Source organism: Eschscholzia californica, unplaced genomic scaffold, assembly GCF_041429995.1.
Source record: "Eschscholzia californica isolate CP2 unplaced genomic scaffold, dmEscCali1.0.p SCAF_2, whole genome shotgun sequence".
Taxonomy (NCBI): Eukaryota; Viridiplantae; Streptophyta; class Magnoliopsida; order Ranunculales; family Papaveraceae; genus Eschscholzia; species Eschscholzia californica.
The window spans coordinates 16,625,913-16,645,786 of record NW_028238309.1 but is presented as its reverse complement, the minus strand read 5'-3'; the positions used below and the strand labels follow the sequence as shown (position 1 = coordinate 16,645,786).

The following is a 19,874-nucleotide window of genomic DNA, read 5'->3' as shown; positions in this document are numbered from 1 at the left end:
GGTGGAGAAGGGAAGATGAGGGATCTAGTTATGTATTTTAATTTTCTAGAGGGGTATAAATGTCTTTTGGACATTTTCAGATATTAGACACATTTTCAGACTTGTTTTAAAGTCTGAAATGTTGGGGCATTTATTCAGCCAATTCAGACATATACTAATTTCAGTTAAAATTTCAGATGAAGCTAAAATTAAAAAACAAACATCTGAAATCTGAATTGGAATCCAATTCAGATTTCAGATCTGAAAATTTGAAAAAACAAACAGCACCTAAGACTCGTACTCACTGGACCAAAGATTATGAAGAAAACTTTACAGATTGTCTCACTAGGCAAAATCTACTTTACGTTGTACTTGAAAACCAAAACTATACTCCACGGCCATTCCCGGTAAAAGAATCCTCAAACTACAGGGGCTGAATATGAATTGGCACTACATGTTTAACCGTTTCGATCTCATGTGTGCATCCCAAACACTCTTATGATTGGACGACCAGTAAGTTTCACTCTTATGATTATCACTATTATTTACTTTTATATCTTCCTTAACAAAATGTTAAATTTGTCTTTCATATTTTCAAACATCGCTCTTCAAAAACTCTACATATTTACACTACTATGTCCACCCAACTGAAATATCTCGAATAAAAGACACAAGAGACATTTGAAATACCCTAAACGAATAGTAGAAACATTGAGACATTTGAAATGTCTTAAACAAATAACACTGTTATATCGGAACATTTATTTAAAGACATTTCAAATGTCACAACCAATAATCCGAATGTTTATTGCCACTACCACCCAAAAGTGGAGAACTTCCAAGATGATTAGTTGGAGATCCAGTTTTACTTGCAATATTATAATCAAAGACTACCTACCATTTATTCCCATCTCGAAGAACTTGAGAATGCTCAATATACAAATACATTGTTAAGTATACAGATTGTTCATTGATATGACACTACCAAAAACAAATGAAAACGAAAAGAGACCAATTCAACAGTTACCCAGACACGTTTCAGAAATTTATCTCTTAGTTTTCGGCAGTTAGAAAGTTAATTGTGAGAGATTAAAGATACCTAGAATGTCCTAGAGTACTTTCTGATTTCATACATTATCGACGAAATGGAAATCAGATCTTTGTTGAGAGCAGAACCACCGGGGATTCGTTTGATGCAATCAGAGAGTCTTGTATAATACAGCAGTAACTGAGTCAGTGCAGCTCTCAAGATCTCCATACCACAAAGGAAGTTGCTGAAAGAAGTTATCACATCTTTATGCATCAATTCTATTGCAGCTTTCCATCTGCTCCCAAAGTCTTTCACTAGTGGCTCGACATCTGCTACCGTTATGGACTTCTCTGAGCTTGAGCTTGGGTCCTCAGCTAATAATATGAAAAATAAACAATAAACAAATTAACCTAAAGAGGAAAAAATGGCCAAAACTTCCTAGGACAATTTTTCTTTCGCTGATTCTTTTAGGCTTCAACTCCATATCACGTTTGTGCAAGTTCACAAATAGTATGCAAGTTTTGCACAAATATGCGAGCTGAAAAAGATACTGACGTGTCTCTTTATCCAAGACCAACAGGAATTTCCTGAACTTGTAATTTAATTTACCCAACCATCCCCACGAGCCCCGTAAAGAAGTTAATGGTGAATGAGGGACGAATTTTCGTTAAGATCATAATGTGTAACCAAAGCGCGGAGAAATCCAAAATTTCCTTCCTTGGGGCAAGTGCAGTTAAGCATTAGTTTTGGGCTAAACCCAGTAACAAATTAGCTTTGTAAGGTCAAAATTCCCATCAAATTTATGATAAGATTTCATCGTTACTTACAAGCTCGAGTCTTTACAAACTTGATCAACTCACTGAAATGCTCCAGTAGTAACTCCTCCTGCAGGGAAGAAATATGATCAAATTTCAAATAAGCCGCGTAGAGGAGAAATTTTAGTTCAACACCGTATAGTAACATTTGAATTATCACGTCATTCGATAAGGTATTATGGTTCCGAGAGATACTAGCACATTCTTGATGTGCTGAGAAAATAATAATAGGTTTTGTTATACATATCACCGAACTAATTGCCAAGTAATAATACCATCTAGGAAACCAAAAGTTTGTCCTTACCACGAAAATAGCCGTGTTGCTTTTAAGAAGTTCTTCAAAATGCATCTGCGTCTTTCCACCTTCTGGACCAGCTTCCTGTACCAATTCAGGTATAAAATCAAATGAAAAAGGAACTGAAAATAGGATCCCAAATCATGGAGCAGAATACGAAGGTACTTTCAGAGGAGTGAATTCACTAGTCTAAAATAGCATTAGGAAATGAAAAATAAAGACATCGCTTCGCCTCATGGAAAGTACATTTTGACAAATCTCAGTTTCCAGCCCAAAAAAAGGTTATAAGTTCCGGACAGATCGGTGATCAACCAGTGGGTTCTCACTACCCAGAAAGAAATAAAGAATATCGAAATCCAGCAAATACACCTCAAAGCGTTAGACATTATTATCATCCAGGCATCGGGATAATTTCTAGATTTTAGGGCCCACATTCATGTTGTTAATGAGCCGTAAAAGACACTGCGTACTAAAGATCAAAGTCTTGCAGTTTTTCGTGGGACGTATCAAGATCGTCCTCAAGTGAATATCATTATTTCCAGCAGAAAGAAGACTCAAATAAAGGTGTCCTCACCTTCAATACAGCAATAGTCATATCATAGTTGTTAATAAGAAAAACTGTTTGCAACTTCGGCTTTGTAAATGTTTTTGCTAGCTTGATAAGTAAGTCATCAACAGCCATTCTCAGACGGTCCAAATTTAATTCAAGCTGCAAGCATCAAATTTGAGGAGAATCAAATGATTAAGGTCATAACGCAAACTTAAGATCTATGGAATAATTTTAGATCTGCCTACCTGACCGTCTCCATATTCAACATTTAGGTGAACAAGTGACGCTGAGAACTCGGCATAACGTCTCATAACATAGTGAGGATGAACATCATCTTCCCATAGTATCTTCACGTTGGCCGTACGCAAACTGTTCAAATGCATATCGAACACCATCTTGAAACGAGGCCATAGTGAAATGTTAACCTGATCAAATCCAATTCGTGATAAATACAAGTGGTCTATGAAAATAACTTTTTATCTTCCATTTACTATTTGGGGAAGACTTTCTATCCGAAATTTACTTAAAGCACCTCTATTTAGAAGACTATTACATCGGGATTCTTAAAATTTGTGTTTTGCATAATTTGAAGTGGAACGCATACCTTGTCTAGATATGAATCCAAGCATGGAATCCGCCTCCGAGACATAATGAGCTGAAAAAGAATCACGTAAGTTATGACTTGTACCCTAAATAATAGCTGGCCTAACCAAAGTTCATTGCTGCTTCACTTCCCTACTAATAAGCTACAATTACCATATTAACAATGACCCCTTTCTCCAAAAGAACCATACTGAAATGGTCATTGATTGTCAGTTTCTGTTAGCTAATCAGTATACTCAAGTGCACATAAAATCACAAGAAATAGAACAGTTATCTTAGTACCAAATTTCAATATATTTCCTGTACTTCTGTTTTCTTCTCTTCTCCTCTTTGTTTACTTCATTTTTTCTTTCTTTTTCCCCCCTATATTCGTAGTTTTTTCACCAAAAAATCTCTAAAACTAGCTAGAACTCTCCACAAGATTACAGAAGAAGCATCATGTACTTTGGATAAAAACATCATAACATCACTAAGTGAAGCACCACATACCAAAAGCTAAGAGCAAAACTAATGTAGCGCAAACGAATTAAAGAAGAACGAGGAATAAGAGCTATAAACGAATCTGAAAAGCAAGATAAAAAGGAACTAAATTAAGGAATTAAAAAAATATTGCAAGTTGCAACCAAGATTTCGAATAATAATTCATTAATCTGTAAAACAAGAGGAAACCGACCCTTAGGATCAGCTAGTGTATATCCTTTGGTAACTATGATTCCTAGAATCCTAAATTGAGATAACTTCTAAATACTAATTCTTGATAAAATAGAAACTCTTGGTTACTACTCTAACAGAAATAGGAAACCCCTTCACGGGTCTAAGCTGGACATTTCGGGTTCTCTCAATTAGATGGGCCATCATCAAAAACTCAAACTCACATCTGTTTTAATTTTACTGTCCATTTGGATGCCGGAATATCACAGTTTGGCTCCTTGTGACATTGGATTGCAAAAGTACAATTTAATTTGTTATTAGGTATTTTCTAGATAAAGAATCTATTAATGTCTTGCCTTATTTGGGAATACGTAGTGACATCGAAAAGAGTTAAATACATAGACATACATATAGAAAAGTACAAGTCATAATGTTTTTATCTCCATATCTGCTGTAAACGAATCCTAAGGCTTCCTAACTGAAATTATGGTCAGATCAATTAAACTAGAATTATGTAGAATAAGAACCTCAAAAGTCAAAACATACTTGGTGTTGGTGTATTATGCGTATCATAAGCATTAGACCAATAGCATCATAACAATTTGGAAGGATAGAGTTGAAATGCTCGTCAATAACTGCAAATGGACCTGATACAACCATCTCAAGCAATATTTGGTCATCAGATAATGATTTTTCAAATGTTTCGCCAAACCAAAGATGTTAAGAAGAAAAATTTAGGAATATCTATTCAGTGACATCTTCAGAGAAACAATTCTATGATGAAACTTTCTGCTAAGTAGGAAACAGAATAAGTACAAGCATCAAAGTGAAAACAAACCTTCCATTTCTCTTTAATGGAAGGCTAGGAACGATTTCATTTTTAAAGAGGATAAGGTCAACATTGGGAGTATCATTCTCAATTCTAAGTGCTTCATTTTCAGTTGGAGTAGAAGTTCCTCACAGGGTAAATTCTGGACTTTTATAGATATAGTGGAAAACTGGGACGCTCTTTTATTTTCGTTCTAACTTCTCATTCTTCTCTCCTAATCTTTCCCGAATAGGCTGGGAAATCTCTTGTACATTTTTTTCCTTTCTTTATATTAATTCAAAGTTTCAAAAGAAAAAGCACCAATACCCCCAAGAAATGAGATAATCTCTTAAAATAGGGAAGCTCATTGTTACCTGCAAAAATTTCATAAAATATGGATTCCTCGCCAAAGAAGTCGTCACAGAACAAGTACCTGAAGGAAGAAAAATGCCAAACTTCAACAATTGATGCACAAATACTATATAAAATATTGCGAAGTAAAGCAAAGTTTTGCTTACTCTGATGTAGCAGTATCCATAAGAAGCTTGTGCAAGCTTCTAAAGAGAACTTCGTATGGGTACTTGAGAGAGCTTGCTTCTGCTATATGTGGAATTAATGCAGGTTGCTCAATTTCCTGTAAGAGAAAAATCAAACGATAATATAATCTTCATCGGTTCATCTTAACATACGAGCTGGGGGTAGATGCCTATGAATGGTTGTGAATCATCATTACTCGTATAGGTACAAGTTATTGATAAGGATCAGGAGTTGGTTAACAGGAGACAATTATAACTTTACAGAACTCATAATGTAGTCTTGGTTTTTGTTGTTTAGTAAATCTGAAACCTGGACTTGCGTGTAGTTTAACCTGATTCTCTGTATGCTTTTTTTAAAGGATTTTCTATTTAGTGGAGTTAGATCTTAAGAATGAACTTTCATCTCAAATGCCTCTGTTTTCAACTAAAGAAACAAGACTGAAGTTGAAAGGAAACTTGTTTCAATATCTAATTTTACTTGAGAGACAAAAGCATACAAACTTTCATGCTAAGAACCTAATTGCATATGTTTTATTGAGTATGAAAGAGCGTACACTTTAGGCGAGAAGGGACCGACTCGATTCAAGGCACGCATTGACGCGTAAGCCTTGACCGATTCTTAAGACATTAGATGATAAACCTTCCACCACATTTAATCGTGATTTTACCACCACACATACAGAAGACAGTAAGAATATCCGAGTTACTACATGTATAAGAAGCAATTCTGATGCAAAATCTACTCATTAGTAAAAGTATGAAACTGGGAAAAATGGTTATGCAGTGAAGCTGACTACTTTGCGCTGCTAAATAGGGATCACTAAAGGTAAGAAATTACCTTCAAAATGTTTATCCTCTCCCCTAAAGCAAACACAGCAGATCGGTTCTTCAAAGGTTCTCTTCCTCTCGAAAAAAGGCTAGTAGATCTGGTCTCAACACCAATCAAATCACTTGATGTTGCTATATCCAGTTGTAGTTTTTCCACTGCTTGCATGTAAGCACGAAAATGTGCACTTAATACCTGCAAAAAAGGAAATAGGTCAGTAATAATTTCATGTAAAAGTAGATTGGCGTAGCACGCAGCATACAGTATTTGTTTATAGAAGCGAATAAAACTGCGGTACAGTTAACTAGTGATTAACTTAGCCAAAAGGGTAGGATGTTGGTTAAGTCAGAGTTCAAACCATGAAAACTTCAACAAGCACAAAATTGAACCTCTTTGCCATCACAGAATTTACTAGAATACAAGAACCAACTCCACTTGAACCTTTAAAAACATGAAAGAGGGATCGCCGCTCATGCAACAATACTTGGTTTCACTTATTAAGTTGGGTGCTCGGAATAATGTTTTATTTTATTAATTTTAAAAAGTTTGAATCAATTACTAGGAATAACGCTTTATTACAATAAAGTTCTTTCAGTGAGAAAATGAGATGTTGCTTACAGTACTGAGGGAGAACATTAAATTGGGGTTCTTCAACCCCTGTCAGTTACTGTAACACGAATATGAAGTTTGTACAGAACAATTATAAGGAACAGTTGCAGTTACTCACCGACTTCATTGTGTCAACATATGCAGCACGAACCTCAGTGTATACTTCCTTACCGTGTTCTTTAAGAAAAATAATCACATACCTGGATTTCCATGACACAAAGATTATATCAGCATTAATTCGTGAAGTCGATTACCAACCAAAAGTAATTAGAGGACTCTCAGACTCTTTTATGTTATATACTAAAATATGGAATAGCTATGCACACTTAATATTTCTATTGTGAGGGCACAAAAATTGTCAACGAATTTAGTACTAAAAACGCCTTTTTTATAGTGAACTCCTTTCTCTTTTAATCAATTAATCAAAAAGATTTAGTTGGAAATTGGAATATATCACTGGCCCAGTTTAGTTACGAGCAATTTAGTTTGCTTAAATCTAGGGACCATTATCACTAGAAGGGAAATAACTGTAGGCCCACAACAAACATTAAACATTATGAGAACAACAGAAACACTAAAAGATGGAATTTCATAAGTTACCTTTCCTGGTTAACATTTTTGTGAAGGTAATTCTTTTTTTCTTTTCTATACAAATAACTAGGACTTCCATTACATCTCATTCACTCACAACTCACAAGCTGCACAAATGACTTCTCAGGAAGGAACTAACCAAAACAATTATAATCCCATGAACATGAAAAGATATATAAAACAAAAGAAACCACTAGCATGTATGGCAAGACATCTCTTTGACCTAGCTCTGATAAAACAAAATTAAACTTAATACATCTTACTTGTTTTATGACAAATTGACAATCAGGCAGGAGCTAGATGGCATACTAATATATGTATACAGAAACCAAAAAGAGGAAAAAAGACAACAAGAACAATTATTTCCTAATAAAACAAGTAAGCTAATTTGACAAGCAAAGTCGACATAGAAGATATCAAAGGAACTATATTCGCTTGGTCTAGGATTGCTATAGAATTCAAGGATGTTTCTTTTTTTGATATGGTTGTTAATTGGGGCACTTGGGTAATGTAACAAGTTCCCCAAGTTCTCATCTTTTCTTTCTCGCTGTATATTCTTTCTTCTTCCTTATATTCAATCTAATCTTTCAAAAAAAAATATCCTAATAAACCATTCTAGTAACTAATGTTAAGAAAGTCGGTCAAGGTGCACACTTCGAGACTCACATCCATGCTATCGACTCAAAATTGGATTTATAGATTGTTTTTCACTGTTCTTCTCTCTATTTAGTTGCTGATTCTTACTTGAACATCTACATGTTTGCATCATAAAGCTACTGAAATCGATAAAGTAAATGAAATAAGGAACTTTTAACATTGGTAGTAACTAGTAACTATATGATACTCTTTAACAGCAGTCAGATAACGAAGACAGAAATTTCCTGATGTACAACTTTAATTGAATCAAGTAATTGTGATCAAAAGAAACATATTTATAAGATGATAAAAGAGGCATAGGATAGTGATTTTCTAGATTCTGAAACGTAAAATCTTAATTAATTTTGATAGTTAAACATGTTAGTTTAGCATTCTTTTATCTATCTAATGGAGTTAAATAAAACTATCCAATTTCAAAATGCATGAATTTGATAAGAAGACTTGTTTTAAGAACTGGTTTCATCAAAGAAACCAAAACATACATATATTCATGTTTGAAAATGTGAAGCACAACATAAATTGAGTCAGATTAAAATGCTTGAAAACAAAATATCTTAGAATTAAAACTAGATGAAGTAAACCATGTACACCAAAGATAAATTATGAATGATTTGAAGATAGTAACCACTAGAGGTTCATAGAGCTGAACCCTCGCCCTACAGACAGAACTTACTTATATTTCAAAAGAACACTTTGTTGAAGGATCTGAATATTTGTTTTTGGTTTTCTCAAGGCATAAAGCTTTTGAATCATGAATTCTGATACCTGCAAAAATGAATATAAAAAGAAATTCAATTGTCCTCCTTACAAGTGAATTTTATGAAACAAAATGCTAAACCAATTAACCACGTATCCATAATCAATAGATGATTAAACAAGAAGCAACTAATTTCAGTGACTATCCCAAGACAGTAATTCTTTCGCTTCAATAGATAATTCAAAAGTTTCAAAAGAATTATCAGCCTCCAGCTATTGTTCTACTCACAAATCATGGAATCTGATGTGTAGCTCTAAATTAGGAAGACCAGTATATGATGTTTACCAGAATTTCATCTTTTATTATGTTATTTTGCAAGGGCAAACCAAACTAATCTCCAGAATTCTGAAATATTCTTAATCTTTACCACCATGCCCACTCAATACATGTTCTTCAATGAAACATTCCGTTGATTTAGCAGAAACGTATACAAAGGAACTGTATGGGAAATTTCCCATAGGTGGAGCCTAAATGAAAATACTGCAGTCATTCTGTGGGAGTATGTTGACATTCAGCACATGGTTTTAGAAAAGATTAATGGATGCAAAAAGCGTGCTTAAGCGTCACTTAAGCTGCCAGATGGTTGGTTAGAAGGAACTCATCTCGCTGTGCGCTTATTTTGTGTAACCTTTCTGCACAAGGCATCATCACTTAATCGGTTTTGTTACTTTACCAAAAGGTTAATAATTTGTAGTTTTACAATTTTGTTTAATCATTGTGAAAAGGTAATATACACTAATATACGTTGTTTTGTGGTTAGGGATCTCTCTTCATACTTAAGGTGAATATCGATTACCTGGTCGCAATCAGCAGCAAACGTAACTATTATTCATGTCTGTTAAAAATGTTCAACTTACAAGCACAACCTGAAAAGGTGACGTTTTTGGAGCCACGTTCGAGGTGTCCGCTTAAGCAATGTTTATGCAATTTCAGGAGAATCGAGACTGAGGAGATATGTCTATTCACTTAGCGCTTCAAAGATCATAGCTTAAGATGGTGTCATGTGATTGATTTCATCAAGTATATACATGGCAAAATAGATTATTTGAAGCCACCAAGCCGAGCTGACTCCATTAGTTCGAAATAAATTCATATTGACATAACTTTCACAATCTTCCATAAGGTTAGGTAAACACATCCACGATCACAAAGGAAAATCAGTCCAAAAACATATCTGCTAATTCTACCAACCTTTGAGATGGCTTTGTGTCGAAGTTTTTCCAACTCAGGCTGAACATCCTTTAGAGCTTTTGATGACTGGACCATAGCATCCACTTCAACAAACTTCAGCTTCTTACTAAGTATCTCAAGAGTTCTCATATATTCCTCATTAACCTGCACAGTAAAGCCCTTGTTGTCAAGTCAACTGGGGATTAACTGACAAGTGAAGCAAATCAGATTCTACATTCAGTAGGGGTGCAACTAATGTAACCCTATAGACTCTAACCTGAGAAGTGAGAATATTAGAGGATATGCATACTAAGTTTACATAATTCTTTATTTCTATCCTCCAGTTCCTATAAATGAAAACTTAAGAAACTAAAATGATACCTTAACCTAGTTTGTTTAAATAAACTGCTTCTATCAGGATACTGAAGAGTAAATAATTTCGGTGAGATGTGGTATTTATCTATTTGATGAAAAGGAAGATAAGATCCTGTATGTATTCATACCGCAATGATACAATATGATTTCTGAAGACAGAGAAGAGAAAAAAAAAAGTCCAGAGATTAAGCAAAAACTACCTCCCCGTCAACAATTATGTCAACCATCCTTGGTGGAACAATGATATCTTCAACAAATCTTGCCAATTTCAACTCTGCCACCTGTAGGGAGCAAAATCAAGCCACCAAAGCATGAATGACAAACGCAATGGGGTAGCAAAGAGAAATGCAAGATAAATGAACTGAAGCGAAAAAAAAGCATGGTGTCCAGAAACCATGACACGTAAGAGGAACATGAGCTTTTTTTTTTTTGAAAATTTGAATTAATATATTAAAGGAGGGAATATGAGCCTTTAGCTACTAAGGTGTTCTAGATACACCAATATCACTGTATAAATATGTGCTTTGCACCGTTCCACAGGATAGGTAAGTTCCCTAGAAAGTGTGCAACTAAAGTACACAGTTCTCCTAAAGCATTCGACTTGGTTGGTTGAAAGACAGGCTAATATAATGTTGTTACAAACTACAATTTATAAAAACTATCTTAACCAAAATGTTATGATACTTCCTCAAATTTCAAAGCATACAGAAAGAACATAATGAATATGTGGGAAGTCAATTAAGTCATGTGTAGATGTCAAGAATCATGTAACCGACAGTTACATAGTCAATGTCCTATGTCTACCTCAAGGCTCAAGCACTGTTGAAATGTACGGGAAAAGGAAATAGTTGCATCAGTTTACAAAGACATATTTGAGGTCATAGAAGAGTTCAAGCAACTGAATGCTAAGTACTAACTAAAATCTTATCCGATGTTCAATGATATGATAAGCTTTTGAGACGAGCTATGCAACGACCAACTGTTTTAGCTTGGAACTCTTACAAATAGTGATTACCCTATGACAACAGCACGTCCAAGTACCAATTCGTTGGATGAGTTACCATGTAGACTACCTTTTATGTACTAGATGTAAGGTACATGTGTTTTTTGGATCAAACAGGTATAGTTTAATTATTAGTTCCTTCTTCGAGTACCTAGGCATAAACTATTATGTTCTTACATTATCTACAGGAAATAATACTTCAGTCTTCAACCCTTCAAGGCTTAATAAACAATTATAGGTCTTACCTTGCGATTTTTCAGCTTCAATCCCATATCCATGGACTTCTCTTGAAGACTTTTTATTTCAGAACTTATGGAACCGATTTCTCCCTAACACAAGCAGTTTGCAACTTGTTAAGAACTTTATATGATAGGAGATCCACTTATAGTAAAGAAGCAGAAGAAAAAATCTTAACTTTTGAGATTTAAAGCCACAGCTTACAAAGGTGAATATGAAATGAACCTACTCCTAACGAATGAAATCAAACTGATTAACAAGTAATATCACAATATAACAAGATAAAACCATACAGAACAAGCTATATATACCTACTCGTTGTTAGAAGAACGACAAACAGAATTTCCAAACCAGAAGTCGGTTACGACAAGTTAGAAATTAGGTATTGTTGAAACTTTGAAAGAAATATCTAATGCTTCTTCGTCTACTAAAATGCTAATAGGATAACTTCAATTAATTATGAGCATTATTGTAGATTATCAAAGTCAAGCCAGAACAGTGTACCTCCACTTGGTCATATTAGTCAATAACATAAACTAGGAACAAGCATGACTTTAGTCCAGGAGACATGTGCAAGAATAGTGCCTAAACAGCTACAACAAATGCATCATACAACTTACAATATAATATGATTTGAGTGAAATACACGTATATCAGTACATCACAATATTCAGCTGGCCACTCCAACTCAACCATGTTCCACAATTGCAAATAAAACATAGCAGAAAACAGAATTAAAGAAGTAACAAAGTAAAAAAGTAAAAAAGGGGATAGCAGACACCTGGAATCCACTGAGAAGGGTTTCCATCTGTGATAGAATGTTATCACAATCACGAATTTGATCATGAAGGGACACTAAATTATCACTCTCTTTTATATATTCCTGCACAATTTGAAGAATAGATTATAACCCGGAGGACTACATAATTGGTAAGAACATCGAAAGTTCGAAACAAGCCAATAAATGGAAATTGGGATGTAAACGTCCTCAGTATAATAACTTATATGGTTCTAATTAACAATTGATTAGTGTGAGAAACAAATTTTATCCGTATGAGCTCATAAGCTGGCTGATAGATAGTTCAGTCCAAGCACATTATGATAAGCATAGAGAGTGAAAATCATTATACAGTTCTCCAACTCCTAGTGGAGAGAGACCAGCATTATACACCCAAAACAGCTGACAGGCTTAAATATCATGGAATTTCGATAGAAAATGTTACTGAAACTTATATTCCGGTGATTCTGATGTGATTAAAAATATTAAGGAAGAAAACATCCTCATGTCGAATCATCCTTATGAGCAATTACCTGAATTGAGTTCAACTCCACTTGCCGCACATCATTCTCGACTCCTTTCGTGTACTCCCGCAATTTTGTACCTTTAGACAGTATATTTGCAACAACCTGAGATCGAAGTCCAATGTCAAGTACCAGAAGCAATGAACTAAAAATTATACATAACTACATCTAGCAAACAGGAGTTATAGAGGATTTCTAGATCCAAGTAAATGAAAGTGGTCTACTACATGCAAATAACTTCTTCTTCCAAAAGTTCACTGTTTCCAGAGGTGGATCTGAACTTAATTTACATGATTACTATACGGTGAAGGAGCATATTTTGTAGAAAGGTTCTCTACGTGAGTAACAAAAAAGCTACTTATACGCAGGCAAGTACAAGTTAAGAGTTAAGACATAAATATTTAACAACCTAGTTTACCTATAATATAAGGGAAAAACCCCATGATCATTACGTCTCACAGCTGTCTTACGGTCTATTTGGTAGAACTGGTTTGTAAAGGTGTGGAGGACAAAAATGAGTTTGTAAGTTGATCCATAAGGAACGATTCCTCCAAATTGTAAATTTGTATTGTTTGGTATGACCATATGAGGAGGAATTAGGTATGAAGTGACCTGCCCGAAGAAAAAACAAAAAAGGGATTCCCAAATACGAGAAAATTTGGATTTAGCATTACTTTATTTGAGTCATTGGAGTTCTCGAGAATTCCAAATCCGCTCTAAAGTCTAAATAGCTAACCAAACAAATGAATTTCAAATCCAACCATCAAATCCCTCTTAAGGCCAAATTAGCACACCTAATCTCTAAACCAAAGAAAGCCTTCAGAAGATTGAACACAAGTTACTTACTTCATCATTCTTACACTCTTCTAGTTCCTCTTGCAGTCCTTCCAACGAGACATCATCACTGCACAAGAAATCCAGAGGTCCACTCAAGCTAATGGACAATAAGATAAACAGACACCAAGTTTCTCACAAATTTTTTTTATTGTTACCAGCTCCTACCAACATTGCTTCATCCACATTTTTTCACACTTTCACTTATTTTTGTTCTTGTCACAAACAAGTTCAAATTTCAAGAGAAAGTTGAAATGATGAGCTCTAGTTGCATCATATTCTGTTATATAATCATCAATATATATTCGTTACGCAATAATTTATTTGCAGACTTTTGTGGGTACAGGAGAATAGGAGATACCAACGGACAGTTTTTTTTTACCATAGAGTCCTATCTCCAGAGAGGGTGCCGAATGTATCCAACTGTCGGCAGTCATTAGCTAGAGCATACTTAAGTGCTGAACCATGTAATTCATTATAGATTGATAGATGGTGAGTCTGGTGACGTGAGAATATCATCTTATCCAACTCACACTTTGATGCAGGGCTGCATGTCTTGAACAACCAAAACTATAAAAAAAAATTTCTTGAAGTTCTTTACTTTATAATATTTATAACTACCCATGAGCGATTTTAGTATCCCATCCAACTGTTTGAGATTCATCAATGATAACGGATAACCAGTTGATGGATGACTAGATAAGTAGGAATAGTACTTTAAATTCTTTTATTCAGGACATGGAACTAACTGTTTGTAGGAATATCAATTCGACTATCTGAGATATTGCCAACAAGCACTAAAATAAATTTTAGACCCAACCAAGATTTGAAATTCAAACTGCACGTGGACATGGATCTGAAATTCTAGAAACTTACATATTTTGTCGGTTTATCAGTGCCTAAAACTTCTATTATTACTAGTACTTTTTTACTTCTTTTAAGCATAGAGCGAATGGACATGGATCTTCCGACAAAGCTTTTACATCATTCCAGAGTTGATAAAAATAAAAAAGGTTTAATACAATCGTGTCTTGTATAACAGACTAGGGTGGAGGCAATGCCCGACATGGGTGTTACTCTTGTATCTTCGAAAATTTGGTAATAAAGGGGGTTTAACTGCATGAATTACCAGAGTATAATCAATTTGGTAGTATGAATTAGCTTGTGTTGGTTGACCGCGTGCGTGATTTAGTTTCTTATAATCATTTTAGTGTCAAACATTCTTAAATTTAACATAGTGAAATCTCAATAGCTTGTGCATACTACCAAATAACAATGATATGTACCTGCTTAAATCTTCCTCAAAAGCCAAATCTCCTACAAAAACACCCAAATCAAATCCAGCTTTATGGATATCATGTGCCTCCCCATAAGATTCACCCTGCCCAAGATTAAGAAATTAAGGGAAATTAGTGTTAGAATACATTAAACAAAAGCTTAACCCTAGTAATATAGTCATTCCAGGTTCACTACTGTTTCCATCAATATTCATTTTGACTATTAGTTCTTCATTAACTCCTCAATAATTTGAAATATCTAAACTAATTCATAGAAGTTAGTCGTTTCAGTTCCAATGGAAATCTTTACAAATTTCATAACCTAGGCAATTAAGATAGAGAAGTCCCACGAAAAGTTCAAAAATAATGAAGTCACTTTACCACTTCGTTTGTCATCGTAGCAGCCATATCGTCCAATAAGCGAGCAAGATCGCAGCTGATCTAGAGAGAGAGAGAGAGAGATGGAGATAATTCAATTCAAACTAATAACCCTAGAAATAAAATTGAATCTTGGAAATTGAGGTTCCTTGCGATCATTAAATTAAAATGCAAGTATACAAAATCAAAATTTGACGCAATAAAGATCACGTATGGATTACCACACTTGAAGATCTAATGGAAATTTGATACAAAATTCACAAAAAAGAGTTAGATCGAGATATTAGAGCTGTAATATGTTGGGAAAATAGAAAAATGGTATCAAGTTTTAGGGTTTTTACTTGAGATCATAGAGATGTTCCACCACCGCATTGAAATGTTAGAAGTGGCATCGTGAGTAAATAGATCTCACTGAAATTTCTTCCTTCTCAAGTTCGGGTTTGCACCGTTTGGTTGGTTGATTTCATTTCCAATAAGTTTTTGGATTTAGGGTCTGTTTGATACGTGAGAAAATCAAAGTTAGAAAATCAATTTTTTTTAACAAGAGTATGTGTGAACTCTGAAATCAAATTAGTACGCCTGAAGAGGTGACATTTCATTACACGAAGAGGAAGCTCAACTCCAGTGCTGACACCCTAGCTAAATGGGCGCGAAAGAAGAATTCTTGTAAAGTGTGGAATACTGTTCCTTTTATGCTTGCTGATTATTATTGTAACAACTTTTTGGTTTAAGTTAATGAAATCTACTTCAACAAAAAAAAAAAATTAGTACGCGTGAAAATATTTAGGTAAGAAAGTCATTTTCTTTCTCACGGAAAAAAAAAGGATTTCCAACAGCCAAATCAAATTTAAGTGTTTGATACGACTAGGATTTTCCTGAGATATTCAAATTTGATTGTTTGGTGGGACTAAGAAATTGGAACTTATGAAATAATTTCGCTCATTCAATCGTCAACAAAAAATTGAACCGTTAGTTAATTTTGTGATTGGTTGCTTCCAGTTTCCGCCACTGACATGAGAGTAAAGAAAATCAGGTGGTAAATTCTCGAAACAAACCTGAAAAAAAGTTAGTGGTATTTCCTATTTGGCCCCCTACTTTGTGACCAACTTCCTTTATAGCCTCCTATTTTCCGTAAATTCAAATATGGCCCCCTTTTGTTAACACCGTCAGTCAACTTTTATGGTTAATAATCTTTTTGTTTCCGTATTTACGCTTCTTATAAGAATGATTTCTAAATTCAAAATTGACCCCCTTTTAAATTTGGGTCAATTTCTAAAAAATTATAGTTACTTTAGAAGAAACCAGAGGGCCAAACAGAATACATATAAATTTTTTGTAAAAACACTTCATCTCTGCCTCTCTCTCCTCCATCTCATCGCCTCTCTCCTTCACATCATATATCTCGCCGCCTCATCATCTTCTCCGATGAAGGTCGCCGGCCGCCCAATTTTCCGGCGACCTTCAAACTTTTTTTTATGTCTTTCTCTCTATTCTTTCTCTAATCTTTCTCTAATCTTTCTCTAACTAATCTCTCTCTAACTAATCTCTCTCTCACTCTCTCTCTCTCTCTCTCTCGCTCTCTCTCTCATCTCTCTGTAATACCCCTTCGCCGGAATAACCAGACCTTGAAGGTCTGGTTAATACCAGACTCGGTCTGGTTTCAAATCAGACTGGCATCTGGGTTCAACCAACCAGATCTCGGTCTGGCAGGTTGAAACCAGATCCCGGCATGATTTCACTTTGAAACCAAACCTTGAAGGTCTGGTTATTCCGACGCTCCTCCCCTTCGTCGGAATTATAGAGAGATGAGAGAGAGAGAGAGAGAAATCAGAGATATAGAGAGAAATTAGAGAGATTACAGAAAGAGATTAGAGGGAGATTAGAGAAAGAATAGAGAAAAATAAAAAAATTTGAAGGCCGCCGGAAAATTTGGCAAGCCGGCGACCTTCATCGGAAAAGATGATGAGGTGGCGCAATACATGATATGGAGGAGAGAGGCGATAAGATGGAGGAGAGACAGGGAAAGTTTTTTCCAGATTAGCTTGCTTAATATTGGGTCTATAATTTGATCTTCTTGGTCCAGACGAGGGTAGCAATTGTAAACTGAAAGATTTTCCTGATCCTTTTTTTTTCCAAACCCTTTTATCCTGATGGTCTGATAATCCGACTTGTTGAAGATTTCCCATTATATCCACGTACTTTGGATTTTCCAATCATTCAAATTTCTTCTAGTGGGAGTAACCCATATCTGAGTTTCGTGATCTAAAAATTCTTAAACTTAGCTTTTTTGTCTATTGAAATTGCATACATCTCCGGATGTCTCTCTCTAAGTGTAGTGCAGCCCAACCAAACATCTGACAAAAACTTTATATTTTCACCATTTCCCAGTTTCTATCTTGTAAACCTATGGTATTGATTTTAGAGGGCATGTGTTCCCTTTCCATACTCCACATTCATATGTAGAGTTCATACTTCCCATTCTTCTGAGTTTCTACCATATTTGTCCTCTATTATTTCTTTTTGCGAGTTGCCATGTTCCTACTCGTCATTAATAAGGCTTGATTCATCACTTTCAGGTTTTTTACACCTAGCCCCTTTTTATGGCGACCTATGCATATTGATTTCCAAACAACCTACTCCAGTTGTTTCTGATCTTTGGTGTTGTCGCATAGGACGACCGACATCTTTTTGTCGATTTCCTTTAGAATCCCCATTGGCATGGTAAATAAGGATAAGAAATAAGTGGGGAGAGCCTGGAGAACAGATTTTATGAAAGTAATCTTTCCTCATCTTTCGAGGATAAGATTCTATGGATTTCTAGCCTTATATCTTAAGTAGGAAGTCGGTAGTATACCCTCCTGGCATCTGAATTCTTTGATTAACTCATGGTGCACATTTCTATCACCTACCCTTTTACTCTGTAGATGTAAGATTTTTCCATGTTGCCATTTAACCCTGAAGCAATTTCGTAGAGTATGAAAATATCCCCGAGTCTTCTGATTTGATTTAGTTCTTTCTGTATGAAAAACAAAGTATCATCCGCGAATTGCAGGTGATTGATACTTTTACCTGAACGTGATACATTAAAACCTCTGATCCAATTTTTGTCTTCCGCTTGTTGCATACACTGCCTTAGAATCTCTCCCACTAGCAGGAACATTAAAGGTGATAATGGATCGCCATGCCTAATTCCTCTAGAACTCCGGAAAACTTTCGTGGGCCTACCAATCCAAGAGTATTGAGAATGTTGCAGAGGATATACAAGAGTAAATCCAACTCTTCCATTTGTAACCAAAGCCTATTTTCTCTGTAGCTGGACACTGGAATTCCCAATTGATGCAATCATATGCCTTTTCTATATAAGCTTTTATCACTAGTCCCTTGTCGTCTTTCTCTCCTAGAATCTATTAAATCATTTTCTATCAACACTCCATCCAAAATCTGTCTGCCTCTCACAAAGGCTCCTTGGAAGAGATGATTTCTCCTCTCTTTCTCTCACACTAGGACTTTTTCTCTCTCTAATTTCTTCTTCCATGATTGCTTGTCCGAGTTCTCATCTCTTTCACTTTCGCATTCTTTTCTCTCTCTAAAATTTTAAAGGGTTATGGAGTTTGATCGAAAGGTAAAAGATGAATTTTGGCAAAAGAAGTATTAAGAAATGGATTAATACTATTATAGCGTTCGGCAGTTCGTTTTGGTCTCTAAGGACAAAAAAATAAATGGAAATAACCTTGGGCCAAAATGAAATGAATTCCCCAACACTTTAAAAACATTAAGGGCCACATAAACTCCTCCTCTTTCCTCCACTTCATCACATCTCACCTCTATTTCATCTCTTCACCTCAACATTTTTTTTCTTCTTCTCTTTATGTAAGGTCTGGGATTTCAAACCCCTAGATTTGGTTTGGTTTTCCCTTAAACTAGATGTGGTTTGGTGAAACCTGAACGAGAAAAGCTTCAACGAACTGTAAAAGCTCGTTGAAGCTTCAAATCTAGTTTAGGTTTCCCCAAACTAGGTAGAGGGTTTGGGATTTTCCAAACCCTAAAGTAAAGAGAGAGAAGAAAGAAAAAGGAAGAAGAAAAAAATAAAGTTTCAAGGTTGACGTAGGATTTTGGTTGCCCGGTGCTCTATGGTAGAGAGAAGCTATGAGATGGAGGTGAGATGTGATGAAGTGGAGGAAAAAAGATAAGATGAGGTGTGATGATCCTAAAAATGGTCATCAGTTGATTACCAACCCAATAGGTCAACAAGTATCAAGTCGACAGGGAGTTTGAATTTGAAAGAGATCTGTCACTCAACTCCCAAACTCGGAGGTCGATACGATTATCCTAGGTGCCTTAAGCCCAACCTTGACTCAAATACAACCAGGTCTGTCCTAAAATTTAAGAGAAGACTAGAGGGTCCACGTAAATGGGACTGACACCTCAATCATGAAACATGGGGGCTAGAAGCGTGTCTGATGCTTACCGACTTAATCCCAAATCCTATCAAAGATCCCAGTCGGTGAGGATCTTAAGCATTTATTAGACTTGGACTTCAAGAGTCCCTTCAAGGAGGAAACTTCTCCTAAAATGATCTACAAACTCGGAA

General features: G+C 35.3%; 1 protein-coding gene across 3 annotated transcripts; it reads right to left on the bottom strand.

Annotated features, from left to right (window-relative positions):
- Positions 1–859: 859 nt before the first annotated feature.
- Positions 860–16,136, bottom strand: POK (Vps52 / Sac2 family). 3 transcript variants are annotated; one of them, XM_086664604.1, is made up of 22 exons: positions 16,055–16,136; positions 15,625–15,862; positions 15,287–15,346; positions 14,915–15,009; positions 13,641–13,698; positions 12,804–12,899; positions 12,274–12,375; positions 11,501–11,584; positions 10,453–10,533; positions 9,899–10,042; positions 8,624–8,715; positions 6,821–6,902; positions 6,106–6,288; positions 5,250–5,365; positions 5,106–5,164; positions 4,470–4,570; positions 3,274–3,324; positions 2,915–3,094; positions 2,694–2,828; positions 2,129–2,203; positions 1,837–1,894; positions 860–1,383 (listed from the first exon to the last, which is right to left on the bottom strand). In XM_086664604.1, exons 3-22 carry the CDS (start codon positions 15,311–15,313, stop codon positions 1,079–1,081), a joined length of 2,124 nt encoding a protein of 707 aa, XP_086520730.1. In that variant the 5' UTR covers positions 15,314–15,346; positions 15,625–15,862; positions 16,055–16,136; the 3' UTR covers positions 860–1,078. The 3 variants fall into 3 exon arrangements, with proteins under 3 accessions (XP_086520730.1, XP_086520731.1, XP_086520732.1); XM_086664605.1 differs by lacking the exon at positions 16,055–16,136 and having other exon boundaries at positions 15,625–15,920; XM_086664606.1 differs by lacking the exon at positions 16,055–16,136 and having other exon boundaries at positions 15,287–15,341; positions 15,625–15,861.
- Positions 16,137–19,874: the final 3,738 nt, after the last annotated feature.

What these genes read in the sequence shown, in the direction of transcription:
- POK (XM_086664604.1), bottom strand. Translation starts at nt 15,313, where the DNA reads ATGGCTGCTACGATGACAAACGAAGTG. An exon ending in ATTTTATGAAATTTTTGCAG is followed by an intron (nt 4,571 to 5,105) that starts GTAACAATGAGC and finishes TGGTTGTATCAG; the next exon opens with GTCCATTTGCAGTTATTGAC. An exon ending in GCAACACGGCTATTTTCGTG is followed by an intron (nt 1,895 to 2,128) that starts GTAAGGACAAAC and finishes TCTTCCCTGCAG; the next exon opens with GAGGAGTTACTACTGGAGCA.